This window comes from Dermacentor andersoni, chromosome 3 (assembly GCF_023375885.2).
Source record: "Dermacentor andersoni chromosome 3, qqDerAnde1_hic_scaffold, whole genome shotgun sequence".
Classification (NCBI taxonomy): domain Eukaryota; kingdom Metazoa; phylum Arthropoda; class Arachnida; order Ixodida; family Ixodidae; genus Dermacentor; species Dermacentor andersoni.
Genome location: NC_092816.1, coordinates 44,419,512 through 44,440,125, shown reverse-complemented (window position 1 = coordinate 44,440,125; position 20,614 = coordinate 44,419,512). Strand labels below are relative to the sequence as shown.

The 20,614-nt window shown below is 47.1% G+C and overlaps 1 protein-coding gene across 2 annotated transcripts in view; it reads right to left on the bottom strand.

Annotated features, from left to right (window-relative positions):
• Pisd (phosphatidylserine decarboxylase) overlaps window positions 1–20,614 on the bottom strand; it is a 47,674-nt gene that overhangs the window by 15,416 nt on the left and 11,644 nt on the right. Inside the window, exon 2 of one of the 2 annotated variants that reach the window (XM_050166666.3) lies at window positions 4,373–4,611. In XM_050166666.3, the coding sequence (XP_050022623.1) occupies window positions 4,373–4,562 (190 nt within the window). In that variant the 5' untranslated portion in view covers window positions 4,563–4,611. Of the gene's footprint in view, window positions 1–2,341; window positions 3,054–4,372; window positions 4,612–20,614 lie in introns of those variants that run through there. The other variant, XM_055064161.2, reaches the window with a different exon arrangement.

Below are 20,614 nucleotides of genomic sequence, written 5' to 3'. Positions count from 1 at the left end.
CAATGAGCCAACATGACAGGTCTTGTAAGTAGTGAAGTGTCACAAAATGTTTGACATTTCATGAGCACTATGTTTAAAGTAGGATGTCTGTATCACAAAAGTTGATAGTGCCAGTTCCAGATAGTTCCAGTTTGTTCCAGATCATTTCCAGTATAATTTAATGATAAAGTTCACTGTAACAGCACTACAGTAACCTTGTCACTTGTTAGTATAGTCAATTTGTATTACTGAGGGAACAGAAGTCAGAGCCAGTAAGCAAACTGCTTACTGTGCCAAACAATTCAGTAACAACAGCCAAGAATGAGGACGGTTTGCAACTATTTGTTTATCAAGAAAATGGGAGTGTGCCGGAACATTGTGAATGTGTGCCTTTTGGGTTTGCTCAGAAAAAGAAAGCATAAACGTCTCTTAGGAAATGCACAAGAAGCTGGATTTCATAACAAGGCACATTCTTCCTAGCGAAATATATATCGCATTGAGTGCACAAATGTTGAGAAACCGCTTCCTGTAATTGTTTGGCGAACAGATACGGCTTTTTTATACAATGGCTGCATGACGCCCATTTAGCTGTATTTTATCACATGCCATGTGCAATGCCGCAGTGTTAGTCGTCCACCTCCAACTCACCCACTCACAATGCCCCCCCCTCAACTCACACAGAGGCATTGTGGCTACTGGGCAACCAATAAGGGGACTGTGCTTTTTTCTTTCTTTTTGCTTGCATGTGCAACCCTTTCAGAATAATCATACAGCCTGTGCTTACAACAAAAATATACTATGGGAAACTAATCAAAATAGAAGTAATACAAGCGAACTCTGAAATCACAGGATATTTTATACATGCAGAGAGGCACAATATGTGCACTAAGGTATTCTTAAAGGGACACTAAAGGCAAATACTAAGTCAAGCTAATGTGGTAAATTAGTGCTCGAGAATATCTAAGGTGTCAATATTACCGCGAACAGAGCCTTAATAACAGAGAAACTGAGGTAAATGCAAGGCATGATTAGAGACTCTATCGGGACATTCAAGCACTTGCCCCATGGTGAAAGCACTCCTCAGTCAAATTCTGTCGCTAGTGCTCAACTACTCGTCGCAAAAAAACATCCTTGTGTTGTATTATAAGATGAAATAAAATTCTACTTGTCCAGTTCTATATCATATTTTAGAAAAGAGAACTCGTTGAAATTGCCATTGACAATGACACGGGCGGCCGAAAAGTTTTGTTTGTGCTCGACTCTGCGCCGCCCACGCTTTCACGTTTCAGCACTTTCCTGATTGCGCAGAGCTGCGCTGGTTTTGCTGGCTCGTGAAACTCGCACAAACTGCAAGTAGCAGAGAATTCAACTTCCATGTGATGTCGCCAAATGACCGAATGGTCCATGCCACTTGACCAAAAAGCAGCTGCAGTGGTGAATACATCACTCTGTCTTGACACAATACCACAGTCTGTCGGGCGCCGTTTTACTCACTGACAGCAAGCAGCAAGGGATGGTGATAGCATATGCAATGTTACCACTCCTTTGGTTGGTGGGAGATTTGAGTTTCGAAAAAGGCATTCGGACCCTTCAGATGCAATTTTCTCGTAAACTAAGTCCTTTCTTGGCACGAAACAAGTGTTGCGAGGTTTCTGGGATAGTATTTAAACAGTGCACGTCGACTTAGTATTTGCCTTTAGTGTTCCTTTAATGGTCAGTAAAATGTACACACTCAAGGAAACAGCTTAGAAATGTAATTCCCAATGAACCTTGATATAGCCACAACCTCATGACCTGAGAGTGCGCAAAACAGCCTGTTAAATTAACCAGTACGAGCTTTATGCAATGGAGAAACAAGATATTTTAACTTTGACAGTGTTCACAAATTATTGACATAAGTAACATATCAGAACATTAATGTGAAATACAATTTAATGTGCAAGCACACCTTAAAATCATAATAAACAATTTAGTTTTACTGCAGTTGTAATTTGCACCAAATGTATGACAACAAGAAGACCTGAATATGTAACATGTAAGCGCAAACTCATTCATACCAAGATCCAGTTTATCTATAGCGGTGTTCCAAAATAAAAAGACACTTCTCTTATATGTTGTACCTTCTCTTACAAGTTGTACCACTGCCCAATTTATTCAATCAATGTAGCTAACTGGAATAATAAGAAAAAAAGAGCTACTCATGTACATTCTTTATGGTTAGAATGAATGCCAACCAGCAGTGACCAAGCTGTGGTTTCTGACCACCTGACGAAACTGTCCTAACAAGAACATACCTCACAACACACACACAACTAAGTAATGAAAGTATTTCAAACGAACATTATAAGCATGAATGAAGTACCTTGACTCAGCAGCAGTAGCAACCAGAGACAGACAGTGCTGCAGAGAAAAGACCGTTTTGCAGGAAGCCTGTCAACCATCCTGAAAGACTGCTTCGATATCAGCAGCCCTGTCACTGCTATGATGCGAAACAACTCAACCAGTGCCTGACCTACCAACATCACTTTGGCATGTAGCCCACAAGCCAACACAGGAGAAATCCAACCCAACCAGGATTGAGCAGTAAAAAGATAAATGCACCAACACAAAACAAAACGCTGGCTCTTCTCAGAACTCCCTCACGTAAAGGTACCACGCTCGGACGGAGCGCAGGGGCAAAAGACTCGAGCCACGCACGTGTGAGGCTGATAAAGGAGGCTCCCCGACAGTTCCGAAAGCCGATGCTGGTGTCGCTGCTGCGCCTGACGGCCCCTTATCAAAGCACTCAGTTCGACCGCAGCACTGCCAGCCAAGCGCGGCGTGACAGCTTGTTTGAAGAATGGTCAGCGCTGACGATGGGAGAGGAGGAGGCCGGGGTGTCGACAGTGTTGTCCCGTCTGGATCCGGCAACGACATAGCCGCAAGAACGGGTGAGCAGCCAAGTGCTCACCGCTCTTATCTTGGTTACCCTCAACACACATGGAATGGTCACGTGATAACTCTCCCCTCTCACAATGTCGGTGCTACGCATTATCAGGTTGTATGTGGAAGACGCATTTCTTTTATTTCTTGTGGAAACGGTGGCACATTCTTTAGAGGCGCCTATCTTTCGGTGAGAACTATAGTAGGTTGCCAATGCCTTTGTAATAATTTTTTGTTCAACTGTCAAACCTCAATGAATGAAAGACATGGTCAATATGTTAACAGTGAGAGTTAAGACCTTCTTGAGAAGCATATCTGACAGGTAGGAATGGCAGTCGCTGAATTTGTAAAAGTTCTTATCACTGCTCTGTCATGACTAAGATAAACATGCGTGCCACAGGTGAGAATAACAATTGCAACTTGATAAATTGCCTTCAGGTAAATTTGCTGAAATGTTCACACACATGCAATATTTGAGAGAAACAACTGTCAGAAAGAAAAAGGAAAGATAATTTTAGACCTTAGCAATACAATGGATATGTAATAGAAGAAGAAAAATAATAGTGACATTACAGAACGCGATGGAAAACTAATGGAAAGCTTCCTGTACCTTACACGTGCAGTACTTCAGCTGAAGTGGTAGGCTGGAACTGTGTGATAGTGTGCAACTTATTTCTGCTTGGCTTCACATGTGCAACAAGCGCAACTGGATGCTTCTTATCTAATCTTTGGCAGAGATTTCTCCACGTAATTTTCCCCTTTCCAGACCAGTAGCAGTTGCCTGCGTTCAAGGTAACAAATTGCTAGTGTGTGTGCCATATTTACATCAATGAGACTTGAGGACCGACGACAACACAGATTTTCCCCGCTAAAATTCTACTGACCATCATCATAGTGGCAGCAAATGCTTGCATTCCAAGCTGCTAAGATTGATTGAGAAAGATTGAGAAATTGATGGAAAGCGAACTACAAAAGTTCTTTATGGCCATCAGTGAACATACATGAATAATGGCACACGGCAGACCAAAAGAAGAATTTGCCAACAGGAAAGTGTGCATATTAAATATTGAGTCAACAAATGAAACACGCCGGCAGTACACGCTAGGAAGGAATGCAAACATGAACAAACAAACTGAAACACCCCTGATGCATAATTACTTGAAGTTGACATTCCATATCTTTGCAAAATGAGCTGCCTCCGTGTGCCTCCGTGAATTACTTACACCTGTGTTCGTCACCGGCATGCACAAATGCAGCCAAATTTGTTTTGTTTTTTCCTTTTCTTGTTTCATTCCAACCTGCCTGTACAATTATCTCGTTACAATATTCATGGGTGATGCAGTACACAGGCCCTATTCTAAAGGCAACTCAGTGGCGGCCAGTTTTTGAAAAGCAAAGGGCCGTGCAGGTGTCAGCAGAAGCACATCAACTCTGTACCTAACCCTGAGTAACGTCAAAGGCCACCACTCACGGCTTGCCATGTGCCGCGTGCGACCAGAGCAGTTGGGTAGGCTGGCGGATGGCAGCGCGCACAGCCACGGTGACGAGAAAAAGGGAGAAGCCGGGGCATGGCAAGCGTCTTTGTGGCGACCTAGCCAAGGGCCGCCGCTGCGCTGCGTCGTCAACAGCAGCAGCGGCAGGCTCTGGTGTGAGAGCCACATGCTTTTTGGATCACACTCTCCCACCAGCTACAGATACAGCCAAGCGGCTCTGTAAGGGTGAGAACAAGAACAGCGGCAAGGCAACACATCAGAAAAAATATTAATAAAGGAAAGAAAAGAAATGAAAGGAAAAGCTGCTCGTGCATCAAGGCCAGATCATCAATGACCAATGCCAGAGCATCAAGGCCAAATGTAATTTTTCATAACACTGCATAAAATAGACAACAGAGAAGCTGGAGTGACAGCAGAGGCTTTCAACCAGTGCTACTGCCGCTATAAAAGTGCCGGTGTTAGTAGATTTTGCTGGTGGCATGCTTTATTAGCACAGCCAATACAGGCAGGCGACATTCGTGGAAGCATTGCAGCACGGGTCTGAATGTAACATGAAAATATGTCAAATGCACACAGAAAGGGATGGTAAACATTTAAAGAGTACTATAATGCGTCACAAAGTGGTTTATGCTCATGAACAGCACCACAAAACATTACTAAGCATTTAGGCAACAAAATTCGGCGAAAGTAAACCCAGTAGTGAATTGACTTCGCCCATGCACCTTGGAGTGAGGTCCTGGACAGTTGCAGGTAGTGGTTTTTCATACCTCTTTTTAGATGGCGTTAGGTGTCAGCACTGTGCTATGCCTTTACACATGTAGAGGGCATGGTAAGGACAGCAGAAGAGAATAAAGGCAAGACGCTTGCTTCCCTATTTCATTTCTCTCACTGCATCTCATTCTTTGCATGGCAGTGGATGTACAATGTTGTTGTAGCATCACATAAGGTTGTAGAGGGTACATGCCAATACAAGTTGTTCAGGCATAGCATGAAGGACGGGGGCCCTTTTGTTTAAGGCCCTTCTAAAGTGACCAGGATAAAAGGCTGCCACGGATGCTTTGACAAGTGTTCAGCCAATACACGAAGATTTTATTTGTCATAGACCTACCAACGTGTTGAAAACAGGACCTCTCTTTTTCAAGGCATTACCTCTAGGCAGGAGTTGAAGGGACAATTTCGCTGCTTGGAAAGGCTTGAATAACATAAGTATTTTTGTTAAAATGTTGGGTTCTGACTGAAGCTCCTTTCTCCAATGTTCTCCTTTCATTCCATAAATTTAGGTCTTCTCATTCCAAATGTCTTTTGACCTATTACTATTACGGAATTCAGAGTCATAATTTCTTCATGGAAGCTCACAAAGTGAACTTTCAATAATGAATATTTGTGAAAGCATCCTATTAGCCACTTTCCTTTTTCTCCTCAAAGAGAGGAGAAAAACACAAAAGGAAAGGCAGGCATGTTAACTAGACAAGCATTCTTTTGGCTACCATGTAAAAAATTGATTAAATTATGTGGTTTTACGTGCCAAAATCACTATCTGATTACGAGACACGCCGTAATGAGGGACTCCAGATTAATTTTGACCACCTGGGGCTCTTTAACGTGCAGTCAAAGTATGGTACACGGTCGTTTTTGCATTTTGTCCCCTTTGAAATGCAGCCACTGTGGCCGAGATTTGATTCTGTGACCTCACACTTAGCAGGACAATGCCAAAGCCACTAAACAAGCGTGACAGGTAATTGACTACAAAATAAAGTGGAAAGAAAAAAGTAGAATATAAAGATGAGAGACATCTCATCTCTGGAAGACAGGTTTCACTCAAAAAGTACGGAATATATTGAAGCCTTATTCATGGTGCCACTGATAAATTTTGGAGCAGCTTAGGGCACCCAAATAGATATTTGGAGCACTTGGCAACAAATAAATGCGGACTACCGGACACTTGCAAGTCATCTCCTTAGGGGGTCTAGACAATAATTTATTGTATGGACCCTTAATGAGATGTTTGCCTTATGAGTTGACGCCCCTGCACACAACCTTGCTGAATGAAACCACATGCAGAGATGCTGCCTGCCATACCAGACATCAACAAATAGACTTTCGCTATGATGCACCATTGAATGCCCCATGACCCTTAAATCACAAATGCATGCGCACGCACGCACGCACGCACGCACGCACGCACGCGCACACACACACACACACACACACACACACACACACACACACACACACACACACACACACACACACACAAAGAAAGAAAAATTACGGAGGCAGGTGCTGGCACATGGACCGGCTATGTACTTATTTTCTCGGTGCCCATTTTAAAGGGAACCCCAAATGTTTGTTTATCAAAGGAAAGATTGCTGGTGTTGACTACAGCCGCTGGGTGAAGACTACAAACACAAGAATGCTTGCATGAGATACGGGCGAACCTGCTCAGTACACTCAAGTACACTTGAAGGGCTCGGAAAGCAAAATGTTCCCCTTGAAAGCGGGAGAAGTTTTGGACGCTACACAGGCATGCTGATTTATGTGTTTGACCACAAAAACAACTACATAAGCTGCACGAGACGAGGCTTCTTGTTGACTTTACGCCCCTTGCATAACCGCTCACGCAATCCCGTTTCGGCGCACGCCGCATGCAACGAGGGCTGATGCTGATCGCTGCCGCCCGCTGTTTTGCTCCTTTTTCGTGTCTCAGCTGTTCGAGCTCGCGTTGTCTCGCAACAAGCTCCCCGCGTGGACGCTATTTTCGACCGCTAGGAGGTAAGGGAGTGGGAGGGTATATACTGCCCGGGTCTGCCAATGCCGGGAGTAGTAGCAGTGAAGCGGTCCGAGCCAAACGAGAGAGAGAGAGAGAGAAGGTGGGCAAGAGGGTGGACGAGGTTGTACTGGCTGGTGTAAGGGTGCGGATGATTTACGTCGCGCGCGTAGGTCGGCGGCAGCGGTGGTGGTGGTCAGTTCATCACGCGTGTGGATCGATGAACGGGTTCAGCGTACCGGCCGCGAGTCGCGCACGTACAGTCGTGTACATCCGCGATGGGCCATACGCGCAGAATCCGGACGATCGAACGTGCCAAGTCACGTGCCCTACGCATGACTACAGCCGGTGATGAACGCCACGGCAAGACAGGCGTTGTTGAGGGGAAAAAAAAAAAAAAAAAAAAAAAAACCGAGAGCACGAGAGAAGGGACATATGGGCACCGGTGGCCTTCGCAAAAAAAATTTTCATTGAAACCCGCGTTGCGGTGTCAACCCACCACACCTCCTCCTTGCCCTCCTTTTTTTTTTTTTTTTTTTTTACCAGCGCATGCAGGAAGAAATAAAGTAAAGCAGCCGACACACGGCGTAACTTTCGCAAAAGGGTGGGGGGGGAGGGGGATAAGAAATACAAGTGCCGCCGCATTTTTTTTTTTTTTTTTGAAAAGCGAGGCGCAACAGTGGAACCCCCTTTGCAAACGAGACCTAAGAGCGTTACTTGATAAGATATACCCTGATCGCTAACCGATACTGCGTGACCGCTTTCCCGCGACGCAGCGCGAAATCACGCCAGCTTTGGCCATCGGCCAATCGCTCAGCACTCCCCGTGTTGCGAGGGCAGCTCAACCGCTCGCACCCGCATAAGACAACCCAACACCATTACATTATACTCTCCATCAACGACTTATAACGATCAAGGCCGGTCTACGATCCGCCGAGCCCCCAAATCGCTTCAAGCATGTAGCAACTAAAAGGCGGGAGCCTGGCGTTTTTCTTCGCCAGCTCGTTCGTCTGTTTACTTACTTACTCGACTTCGTTTTCTTTATCGAATCATCGACGCGGCCCCGTATCGGCGTACACACGCGCTCGGCCGCTAAGCTCTGCCGCAGGGCGCGCCGAAATCCGACAGTTGGCAAAACAAACAAACAAAAAAAGCAAACGCGGCGCTCCGGATCTTCCACGTCGCCGACGCGCTGGCGGCAGCATCGAACGAGCGCTTGCGGCGCCGTGCGCAAAGTGGGCGGGTGATATCGCGCGACGCGGCGAAGCCTCCCGAGAAGTGGCCGTGCGTGCAGGAAAGGCCGCCGCCGCGGCAGCGGAGCCCGCGCGAACACGGTCGACGCGCCCGAGTCAGCAATACTACTTCCGAGTCAAAGTATTTTATTTAGGCAGCGGAAAACGGTTGCCTAGGAGGCAGACATAAAGGCAATTAATGCCTGACAGAGTGTCAACCCCCTTCCCCCCACTCCCCAAACATCTCACCCAACATCACTTTAATAATTGCTACATTGCCTGTCAACAAGACTTTCAATTATAAATCAGTGGAAAGCACTGGCAACAATGCATCAAACTGAAAACATTTGAAACAAGAGTATTCTGTATCGCGAGGAATGCGCAACTAAGAACGAATGACATTTGTGACATGAAGTACATGAAAATCGACCTCGTACGCGTTACCGAAAAAAAAATATACATGCGATCCATTAGCCTTACCTCTCAACCTTTCACGCGCAAAATAGAATCGTTTACACTTATATCTGGATGCCTACGCTCGACTCGCAGCGGAACCACTGCCCGGCAGTGGTGGCGTGAAATCTGCGGGTACCGCCAGCCAATCAGAAATGAGACCCAGAAGAAAGGCCTCCTCCTCCTCCACTGGCTACGTCGACGACGATGATTATGATTGAATTCTACCTTGAAACGGGGGGCGGTGGCTATAAGAGCGAAAACAGTGCAACAAACGGCAGAAGAAATAGATACACACAAGCATGTGGGCAACCACGCTCCAGCCTATTTGAGTTGGTCCCTGCTAATAATAAGGTGCTCCGCGCCTCGCCGTTTTGTCGGACAGGCACGTAATCGCCATGCGGCAAAACTCGTTGCCGAGGATGAACAGTTTTTCACAACAATTAACCGCTCCGCGAAAGCTTTGCCTCAGATAAGATTCCAAGATGTGCGTTGGGTTTGCATTTCTAAGCACCGTTGCTCGTGCAACGCGTACGGACGGGTCACTCTGAAACGATTATTTCTAACGAGATGATATGTGCAGGCAACGGGTAAGCTAGATGGCTGTACTAGATGACAACCTAAGAGTTCAGTACAGGCCCCACAAGAACATCCATCCCGCATATTTGCCCTCTGTATCGCACAACGCTCCAGAACAAAGAGTTCCCCGGAGAGACGCCGATATTGAATGAAGTTCGCTTTAATCGCCACAGAAATGGGCGAGTGCAATTGGCTGGTACCACATATGTACAAATTCTCTTTGAGCTGGATAATAGTCTGTGTGCCGCTGCATTGTTACGTAGTCGCAGACTACAGCGTGTGACCTATTGTCGATCACAACCGCTATTCGATAAAAAAAAATGAATTGTAACGGACTACGGCTCTATTTAACGAATTTTTAAGTATAACCACCCGTGACCTTACAATGCGACCTCGGATCGATGATAACTACAGGGGCTCCGGATTAACTCTGATCAACTAGTGTTCTTTACCGGGCACCTGACGCTTAGCACATGGAACGTTTCTTGAATTTCCCGCGCTTTTTCAAAGCCATTTATCCCTCGCACACTGTTACACATATACCGAGAAACTCTACAGAGAGCTGGAAAGCGAGAAAAATGTTCACCAGATTTGAGCAAACGCGAAGTAAACGGCACATGACGAACAGCCCCTTCTAGTATTTCTTCGATCGTGCGGCTAACAGCGTGCGCGTAGCCACTGTTACGGTTGGCATGTAACACCCCGGGAAAAAAGGATGCTCGGGGGACCCTGCTCGACCGGAACGGAGGATGGATTCCTAATTGCTGTGGTTGTCTCGAGTGGTTAACGGTCTGGCAGGTGCCCCGCAGTAGTTACAGGCCCCTTCGTGTGTATGCATGCCTAAGCGAAACGAAGGATGGTTTCCTAATTTGCTATGGTTGTCTCGAGGGGCTGCCAGTCTGGCTGGCGCCCCGCAGTGCTTACAGGCCCCTTTGTGTGTGTGTGCGACTTTAGAAGAACCCTTTTCAAGAACTGTCCAACTCTAGGGGAGCACGCTTTCCGCGAACCAACATCGCCTAGAAGAAAGGATAAGCGCCTACGATACCGGACCTGCTGGTTGCCACCTGAGAAGGCGGGCCCGTGCAAGGTCACCGGGGGGAAGGGATCCGCCAGCCATCCACAACCAGACTCAGTGCCTGTCACGTGACGTTGACGTGAGCAAGATCCCGCCTACCATTTTAGTGGGCCTATTTAAAGGGCCCCGCAATGTACTTTTTCACTTCATTACCTTCTTTTCTTTCACCAACCATTGCATAAACCATGCAAGTTTCGCACTAGAAATCGTCTCGTCCTTGCCTGGTCGCCATGGTCTACCGGACGCCTGCAGCCCGCCGACAACGCCACGCTACCCAAAAGTAACGCCGGTCGAGCTTCAAGTAACCGGAGTCGCAACAACTGGTCGGCAGCGGTGGCATACGGTATCCAAAAGTAACCGGCGTCACAACACCACACATGTACCGCCCCCCCCCCCCCCCCCCCAAATAAGCGGATACCTTATTTGCATTGAATGTTATTCGCCCTAAAAGCGCTGACGGAAAGCAACGCGTACAGATGCCGTAAAAAGGACAACCACAGGACGCTTCCACGTGTAGGTGCTTGCGAAGAGCCGACATATACCTCGCACGCTGACCCTGAGCAACGAGTCGATGTATCCGCAAGCATTCAGAAGGCAGCCGCGACAGAGTCTTGGCCAACGTGACCGCGGGCACGCGAGAGACACGGCTTCCTATACACGTTAGCACAACACACACACACTACGCAACAACCCTCTCGTATACGCACGGCCACAGCAGCGCTCGCTTGGAAGCCCGATTGTGTCGCCATCGACCGGACGACCTAAGTGTCTCCCATTCATACGCGTCGAGGAAAAGAAGAGTGGAGCGGCAACCGGAGGTGGCGCCGGCGAGTGCGCTTCCTCGAAGAGCTCGCACCGGCTAAGTTTAGAACCAACCGCTGGTCCACCACCATGCCAAGCACGCGCTACTGAGCTGCTCACGGAGCCGAGAGAGGAAGGAAAAAAGAAAAAGAAGAGGACTGCCGCACGAACGGTCGCACTCCGTGCCGCGGCGTTGACTCTTATCTTACAAGGCACACGTCACTCTTGACGTCACCGCCGGCTCTCGTCGCGCACGCCTAGTCAGTCAGTCATTACACGATCACTCACGGTCGACGGCGTCCTTGGTTGTTTTGGCAGAGCGCGTTCTCACAGGAGAGAGCAGCGATCGGTTACCTCTCCAACCGCGATGCGGCTACCGTGATGCACCCGACAAGGATCACACGATAACGGTCATACAAGCAAACACTCATGGGTGAAATCACTTCCCTCGGCAGCTAGATCAATTAACAAAAGAGTGAAAAAAAAGAGGATAGAGCGACAGAGAGGGAGAGAAAGGGGGGGAGGTTGTAGCAGCAACCAGCAATGTCGCCTGCGACAGAGATAAGGCAAGTCCAAGGTATAAGAGCGAGGGGGTCGGAGCTTCAGTAACATATCGAAAATAAATCAAAAGAAAATGGGGTGGCGGGGGAGGGTACGCTCAATTGATGGCGCAGCTAGACGCAGTAAATGAGGATACATGTTTTCAACAGGCTCGGGTAAGTGCAAAGCAAACGGCCTGCAGAATTTTCCATTGAAGCACGAGGGCATGTCCTGCGTGGCCCCACTATCGTGACGAAGAAACAGCTTGAACGCAGGACAAACAGTTTGAATGCAGGACAAACAGCTTAAAGGACGCTGTGACGTGTCCTGCATCCTTAAACCCCTGTTCTTTCTTTGTTCTTGTTTTGTTTGTCTAGTTAGCTCATCTACTGGCTTTTTTCCAATGCGAGTTCATTGGTTATCACTCTGATGCCTCTTAGGCGAAACAACGTCAGCACTAGTTAGGAAGCACTATATGGACACCGGCAACACGCGCAACAGGCCTGAGCGGTGCACATGTGAGCGTAGTTACTGAATTAGCATGGCAGTAAAATAACGCGAAGTCAGCATAACACTTTAAAGGGACACTAAAGGCAGATACTAAGTCCATGTGGACTGATCAAATATCGTTCCAGACACCTCGCAACGCTTGTTTTGTGCCAATAATTGGACTTACTTATCGAGAAAATTGCATCTGAAGGGTCCGAATACCTTTTTCGGAATTCAAATCTCCCGCCACCCAACCGGGGGGAGTGGTAACGTTGCATACGCCATCGACATCCTTTGCTGCCGTTGGTGAGTAAAACAGCGCCCGACAGACGGCGGTACCGAGCCAAGACAGAGCGGCATTTAAATAACATTCGAAAAATAACAGCCGAATCTTTCCAAGGTAACGACGAGGTTGTATTTGAAGAAAAAAAAAAAAAAGAGCATACAAGAGAACAACCAGATAGAAAAGGAGCTGGCGCTGACAAATTTCAGCTGGAAGAAAGCCGAAGAAAAAATTCAGAAACGCACATCCAAAGGACTAGATGAGGTTCCCGTTAGGCTGATTAATGAACTAGGAACAAAAAGTAAGGAAGCTATGGTGAAGGCAGTGGAAAAACATTTAAAAGATAGACAAATACCAGACAGTTGGCGACAAAGTAGAGTGAATTTAATTTATAAAGGTAAGGGGGAGAAAGAATTCACTCGCATAGACCGTTGACCATTACATCGCTAATATACAGGTTAGCAATGCAGGCAATCAAATCAAATGTAGTTTAGAAGAACTTGCTGTTGGGCGAGTTGGTACATATTAGCGAACACTGTTAAACTGCGCGAACAAACGGACCACAGAGACAGCATGGGACAAGGACGGGCGCGGACTTGCAACTAATGTTTATTCCACAAAGACCACATATAAGTACACCCTCGACACAGCATGGGACAAGGACTGCGCCCGTCCATGTCCCATGCTGTCTCTGTGGTCCGTTTGTTCGCGCAGTTTAACAATGTTCGCCAATCAAATCAAAGCTGCAAGCATAGGCAGAGAATAATGATATTTTGGGAGAACTTCAGAATGGCTTCAGAATAGGCAGGCATTTGGATGATAGCTTATTTGTTCTTACTCAGTGTATTGAAATATCAAGAGTAGAAAGCAGACCGTTACATGTGGATTTTTTAAACATTACATGGGGGGGGGGGGGGGGGGGTATTCCGTAAGAGTCCACCTACTGGACTGTCCATTTCGGCCGCTGCTGATTGGCTAGGGCCGCTCGTCTCCTCCTCGCTCGTACACCTACATCCAATCAGCAGCGGTCGAAATGGACAGTCCACTAGGTGGACTCTTACAGAATACTTCCCAGGAGCGTATGACAACGTAGATCCCAACATTGTGTGGGATATTCTGGAAGGGGAAGGCTTAGGCGACGACTGTCTACAGCTTTTGGGAGAGATTTACCTAGAAAATATCGCTTGCATTGAATGGAAAGGGATGAGGAGCGAGGAGAAAGTTGATATCACCAAGGGAACGAGGCAGAGGTGCCCTTTATCCCCACTGCTCTTTATGATGTACATGGTGAGGACGGAGAGGGAGCTAGAAGGAAGTAATATCGGGTTTAATCTCTCATACAAACATGCGGGCACAGTAGTAGAGCAGCAGCTTCTAGGTTTATTTTATGCGGACGACATTGTGTTGCTAACTAACAAGCAAAGTGATTTGCAACGTCTGGCTAATATCTGTGGACAGGAAGGCGAGAATTTAGGTTTGAAATTTAGTGTTAGAAAATCAGGTGTTATGGTATTCAATGAAAACAGTGGACAGACAGTGACAATACAGGGCCAGGAAATACCTCGGGTAAAATAATATAAATACCTTGGTATATGTATAAACAAAGGCAATAGATACATGGAGACATAGAAAAAAAAAAACAGTAAAGGGGAAGACAAATGCAGCCATAATGAAGCACAGAGCGCTATGGGGATACAATAGGTAGGAGGTGCTCCGGGGTATGTGGAAATGTGTAATGGTTTCAGGACTTACTTTTGGAAATGTGGTTATTTGCTTGAAATTAGTGGTACAATCAGGACTCGATGACAACCGAAGGTCAGTGGGACGCCTTGCACTGGGCGCTCACGGGAAGACAACGAATGAAGCTGTGCAGGGTGATATGGGCTGGACAAGTTTTGAAGTGACGAACGCTCACAGTAAAATTGATTATGAAGAACGACTGAGGAATATGGAAGAAAGTAAATGGACTGGGAGAGTGTTGAGGTATTTGTACAGGAAAAACATTGATTCACAGTGGAGGAAAATAACTAGGAAGCTTACCAGCAAGTATGCGGCCTGTAGGGTGAGCAACACAGCGACAAAGAACGTCAAGCGGAAAATCAGAGAGGCTGAAATAATCTCATGGGTGACGGCAATGAAAAGAAACCTGCCATGAGTAACTACCTAAGAGGAAAAAACGAAATAAGGAAATAGACAATTTATGATAACTCAAAGGGAAGCTCATTACTTTTCGAAGCGAGATTAGGATGCCTTAGAACACGCACTTATAATGTAAGATATAAGAAGGAAGAAGAAGCATGTGCTTGCTGCGGTAAAGCTATGGAAACGATGGAGCATGTTTTATTAAAATGTGAAGATGTCTGCCCAGCGGTCGATTTAGGCACCACTGGCCTCCTTGAACCCCTTGGGTTCAGCGAAAGCAGGGGGAAAGTAAACATGTCCTAATAGAGATGAGTAAGAGGCGATTAAAGGATTGGTGGAAGAAAAGTAAGGAAACGACAAAAAAAACGAAGACCTACAAAAACAATGTTCACAATAGGGGGTCAGAAAGCATGTTTATGGAAATTTGTCGTGGGGTTTCTCTTTTTCTTTTTTAATCTAGGTAGGACATTAGGCAGTTCAATACCAAGAGCTTGGTGGCGCAACCCACCGTCCCGTTTCAAAGGGAACGCTCATAACATCCACTTATCCATCCAGAGCGGTGGATTCGCCGCTGCAGCTGCTTTCTTGGTGAAGTGGCGTAGGACGTTCGGCATCCCGCGACATCGCATGGAAGTTCAATTCTCTGCTACTTGCAGTTTGTGCGAGTTTCGCGAGCCAGTGAAACCAGCGCAGCACTGCGCGATAACGAAACTATTGAAACGCGAAAGCGTACGCGGCGCGGAGTCGAGCGAGAACGAAACCTTGCGACCGCGCGCGTCGTTGTCAAGGGTAATTTCGATGAGTTTTCTTCTAAAAATGAAATAGAGCTGGATAAGTGCCATTTTATTTCGTCTTATAATACAACGCAATGTTTTCTTTTTGAAACAGGTGGTTGAGTACTATACTCGCGGACAACTTTTCTTGGCTGTGAAGCGAAGGCTACGGAAACTAAGCGCGCCTCTTTCACCGCGGCTGGAAGTAGTCCCGCAGTTTTGCTCACGTTTTCTTACGAGGAAAATCGGAAACAATACTTTTTTTTTTTTTACAGCGCCTAATTTCACACAATACGTAACATTCACCAGTCAAATATCGGTGTTTTATTGTACTTTTAGTTCGCTCTTTCGAGTGTTCGCACACCCGGGACCGTCGCACGTTTTGCACATTCATCAAGCGCAAAGTGACGCCCGTGTCTTCCGCTGAGTGTTCGTCGCTTGCTGTCCCGCCAATCAACACCCCTCAGGCTGTTGACTAACTTAAGCAACTAAAGACTGTTGACGCACACAAAAGAAAAGTTTTTTTCCAGCGTCTGCGCGGAAACCGAGCGAGCCCCTCTGGAGACCGCAACCATCGGCACGTACAAACGAGCGAGCGAGCTGACTGCTGAGCCAGCTCTACCGACGGCAGCGTCGGTGGTGCGTCGAATAAAGTTTTTCTGTCTGTCTGTGTCGCCATACGGCTGCTTCGGAGCTCCGACGCAGGCTGCGGTGCTGGCTGTCGAGAACTTGGCACACGTCGTATGCGAATGAACATTGGTTCACGCCGAGTTATTGTATCTGCCTTGACTAGAGAGGTTGTACGAGGTTGGCGAAACCGAAACCGGTGCCGAGCGCGCCCGGACTACATTGCGTACGAATGCAGTCACGTGCAAAAGCTCCGCCCCCGTAGCTTTCGCTTTATATAGCCAAAAAAACTTGTCCGCGAGTATAGTGACAGAATTTAACTGAGGAGTGCTTTCGCCATCGGGCATGTACTTGAATGACCCGGGGGAGTATCTAATCTTGTCCCGAATTTACCCCAATTTCTCGACTCTGTTCGCCTTAGGGATTCTCGAGCATTATTCTATCATTTTAGCTTGACCTAATATTTGCCTTTAGCGTCCCTTTAAGGATACAATGGTAACCAAGGAACTCGCGTTGAGGAAGTGTGTAGTCAAGTAGGAAGAAATGGAGGAACGGCGCGGCACCGTAAAAAAGGAAAAGAAAAAAAAAGAGATTTCTGTACGTCTTCTAAAGTAGCACACTTTTCAATAAGCTAGTGACGTTTTAACGCATATATTCTTGATGCGCAACCACGCGGAACGCGTACAATCTCCGCATCAACTGCGCATCGACGCTTCAATTCCACACCCGACAGCTCAACATTGAAATCAGTCAAAACGCGCTTCTCGCAGTTGCTCCTCCAAGCAGAGAGACACATCCTTGCCGACACAAACCTGACGCGATTAAGCGGCCACTACAGTACCGCCTGCGGTACTCGGGTTGACCCAGACCGACCCGACCACGTTCCCATTCGCTTCGCTTAAGCGTATCGCTCGAGTTAACCCACGGTTTGGGCGCCTCGCAGCGCGCACACTGCATGCAACAACACCGATCGATAAAACACCAAGCTACCACGTTAAGTCAACCCACCAGAGGCGCGTTGACGCAAGTTGGCCCGACGCCCGCGTGCCCCTCAGCCCGGGAGGCGGATTTCGACACGACAAGCCGATTCGACAAGAGCTTGTTGCGTGCATACCGGGCCCTTTCACTCACCGCGGCGTAACAGCAGTGGAAAACTTCTGGACGCAAATGTACGACGTCCAGGTTAGTCCTGCTATATATATATATATATTCCTTTATGCGTGTATTTTTAGCCTCCCACTGTGTGCCACAGCTAACGTCAGTCAAGCTGTGTAACGAAAAAAAAAAAAAAAAACTACTAGACACAAGACTTACGATGTTCCGTCGTCAGAGGTCTGAGCCTTACACCATAGGTCTTAATGTCGTATCTTGCACCGTGTTTCTTAACCATTACTTTTATTTTTCGTTGACAAGCTCGGCTAACGTTTGCTGGAACGCCCTACATTTTCATTTGTTCAAACATAAGAAAACGTTCTGGTGCCTCGAGCTTAGGTATGTCGCATTTATTACGCATTTTGCACAAAAATTCATTAGCTGTGTGTGGTTAACAGCGGAGCAATGTTGGTGACAATTTAAAGAGCCTTACATTAACCGACTATATAAAGACCTGACTGCTTTTCTTTAGAAGCGTACGGTGAGGGGCTAGTTGGTATGACATTATGAGAACAAAGAAAAACTGCGCAAAAAACAAGACAAGGAAAGAACCACACGCGCCCGTGTCGTGTGGTTCTTTCCTTGTCTTGTTGTTTTTTGCGCAGTTTTTCTTTGTTCTCATAATGCTTTTCTTTTTTGTTTAGCAAGATATTCTACAGAGCGAGATAAGAAGCATCTTGGAACGCCGCTTATGGGCGAGGAACTTGTGGAGACATCCGTTATCTAACGTGAATTCAGGTATGGTTTTTTTTATTATTATTATTCTCGTTCGGACATCGGTTGAATGCACCCGCATGCAGATACTGCGCCTGCGCAGGCAATATTTCTTGCTTTTCAAAGGGTGCGGAGTATCGAGCCACGTCAATGCCGCAGTTATCGACTACTCAGACGAGGCTCCGGCTGTGCTTATCTACGAATGCTTGGTTGGCAGAAGCGCGAGGTCTTGCCAAGCTTGCCTATTATAACGCAAAAAGAATTTCATGTCAAGGCCTCCTATAGCAACTCCCTGTCTAGACAGCGGAATCAATGCCGTTGCTTGTACACACAAGTGAATCAGGGACAAACATGCAAAGAAAGTGAAAAAAAGTTTAACAATGACTGTTTCATCTGAGCAACTGAGCAATCAGCAACCCAAATAGCCAGTGAATCGCTTCGGTAAAATTCTTCAACGGGCTAAGTTCAATGACTCATCCCCATTTTATCCAAAGAGGGACGTATGGGCCTACATTTGTCGATACGTCTAAGGGCACACCGAATCACGTAATGTTGAGCCTTATTGTGGTGCAACAAAGCTTTCTAGACAAAGCACTATTCTGAGATTTCTGTTGCCGTTTCACAAGATCGGTGATTGTTTTCGCTTTTCGCACTGCTGCCATTGATTTGCCACAGAACGGAGTAATTTGAAGCTAAAGCCTACAAGATAATCAGGATGACGCCCACGAGCAATTAAAACAAAATGACCAGCAAGTCACCATCGCTATCAGTTGCTGACTTTTCGCTAGAGAATGGAGCCCTCTGGGCCGCTGCCTGACGACATTAGTATTTCTTCTTGAAATGAAACAGGGCGCGAAAACGAGGACGGATAGAGGATAGTCAGACACCACAAGCGCTGACTCGCAATTCAAGGGTTTATTGAATCATTCACTGAAATGGAAACAAGCAAACAAGTACACGTGACAGGAGTGGCCGCAGCGCCTTCCTTGCCATGTAATTCCTTGTCTTGCAAACCAAGTGACGTTCGGTAACACAGTTTTCATTTTCTTTGCTCCGTATGATAGGCGTCTGTCAGTTTCCGGGGAGTCTTGATTTTTATGCCAGAATAGTATCTCGGTGTTCGCAAAAGGCAGTAAGCAACCACACGACCGGCAGTGCAAGACTATAGATTAGTCGGAGTTGCATTCGTTACCGAAGCACTACGTTCTCTCAGTCGTACATTAATGCAGCGTCCTCCTGTCTTCCTCACGTACGTTTTTTCCACGTGTTAAAGAGATCTTACGCACTACACCACTATCACAAGCCACAGACTTTTGCACGTGCTCAAGGCATGTGTGGAATCAAGCACGCGCGAACATCTGTGCCTTAATTGTATAGTGCGTAATATCTCCTCGTCACGTGGATGAACTTACGTTATATTGCGCGCCTGGGTGCTTAAACACCCAGGCGCGCAATATAACTAATAAATTGACAAGCAGGAACAAGGAAAATGCAGATTTCGCGAGACAAACGTTACGGCGCTTTATTTCAACGTGCGGCTACAGAGAGGCCCGGGACACCTTGGAGCTGCTCCAAAGCGCACTGTCGCGAGGGCTCCCACTGCAAGACCGCAGCGCGCCCTTTTCGAACGGTTTCACAAGGGGCTATCAAGTTCGGAAACGCCGCCGCGCGGCCCATTCGCGCAGATAACGCTCAACTCACTCCCCCCGCCCTCGTACCACAAACACACACTCTTTCCACTTATTTCCTGAGCCTCTGTCACAGGTGCTGACAACCACAGTTTCGCGCGACTAAAAGCGCGCGCTCGCGCGATTGGAGGAGGGGAGGGGGGGGGGGGCAACGATTGGGCAACGCAGGCATGCAGCGCGAAAGGTCAGTCACGCGACGCTGGAAGCAGAGACTGCCAGAGGATAAGACACGAGGCAGAGGAGGCAGTTCATTTCCCTCCCCCGCCATTTTTTTTTGTTGTTGTTGTTGAACGGTGCTAAACGAAGGAGGCGCCTCTCAGCCTTTTTTTTATCTCTTCCGCAGAACGGCGAATGACGCAAGCTGCCTGCAGACCGTGCCGAGAGCGCATCTTTCCAAGAGCCTCATATGGAAAGGCGGAAGCCACGCGCCAAGTACAAGCCATGCATACGTATACCCAGAACGGTATCGCAATCATGAGTCGGGGAGCGGGAGAGGGAAGGGGGGGGGGTCGAGATGTCCGACAGCCTGCGCAACGCAGCTTCTGCATGCGTTAACAGACTGAATCTGGGCTTCTCGGTGCGATGGATATCGACCGGTTTTGCCAGCATAATTTGAGGCAAGGACGAATAGAGGTGACGCAGACCATGTACTAACAAATGAATTTTATCGTATAATTGCGCAAGCACTAAGTACGTACATCGGATACGTGTATGTATGTATGTATGTATGTATGTATGTATGTATGTATGTATGTATGTTGCTGTTGGCGTTACCTGACATGAACTTGTGCACGAATGCAATAAATTTGGATCGTCAGTAAGCGGCGTTCTTTATGCTTCTGCCTCGTTCATCGTCTTCAACCTCGAAATACGCTCATAAAAAGCCAGAAACCCGCGGCAGTCGG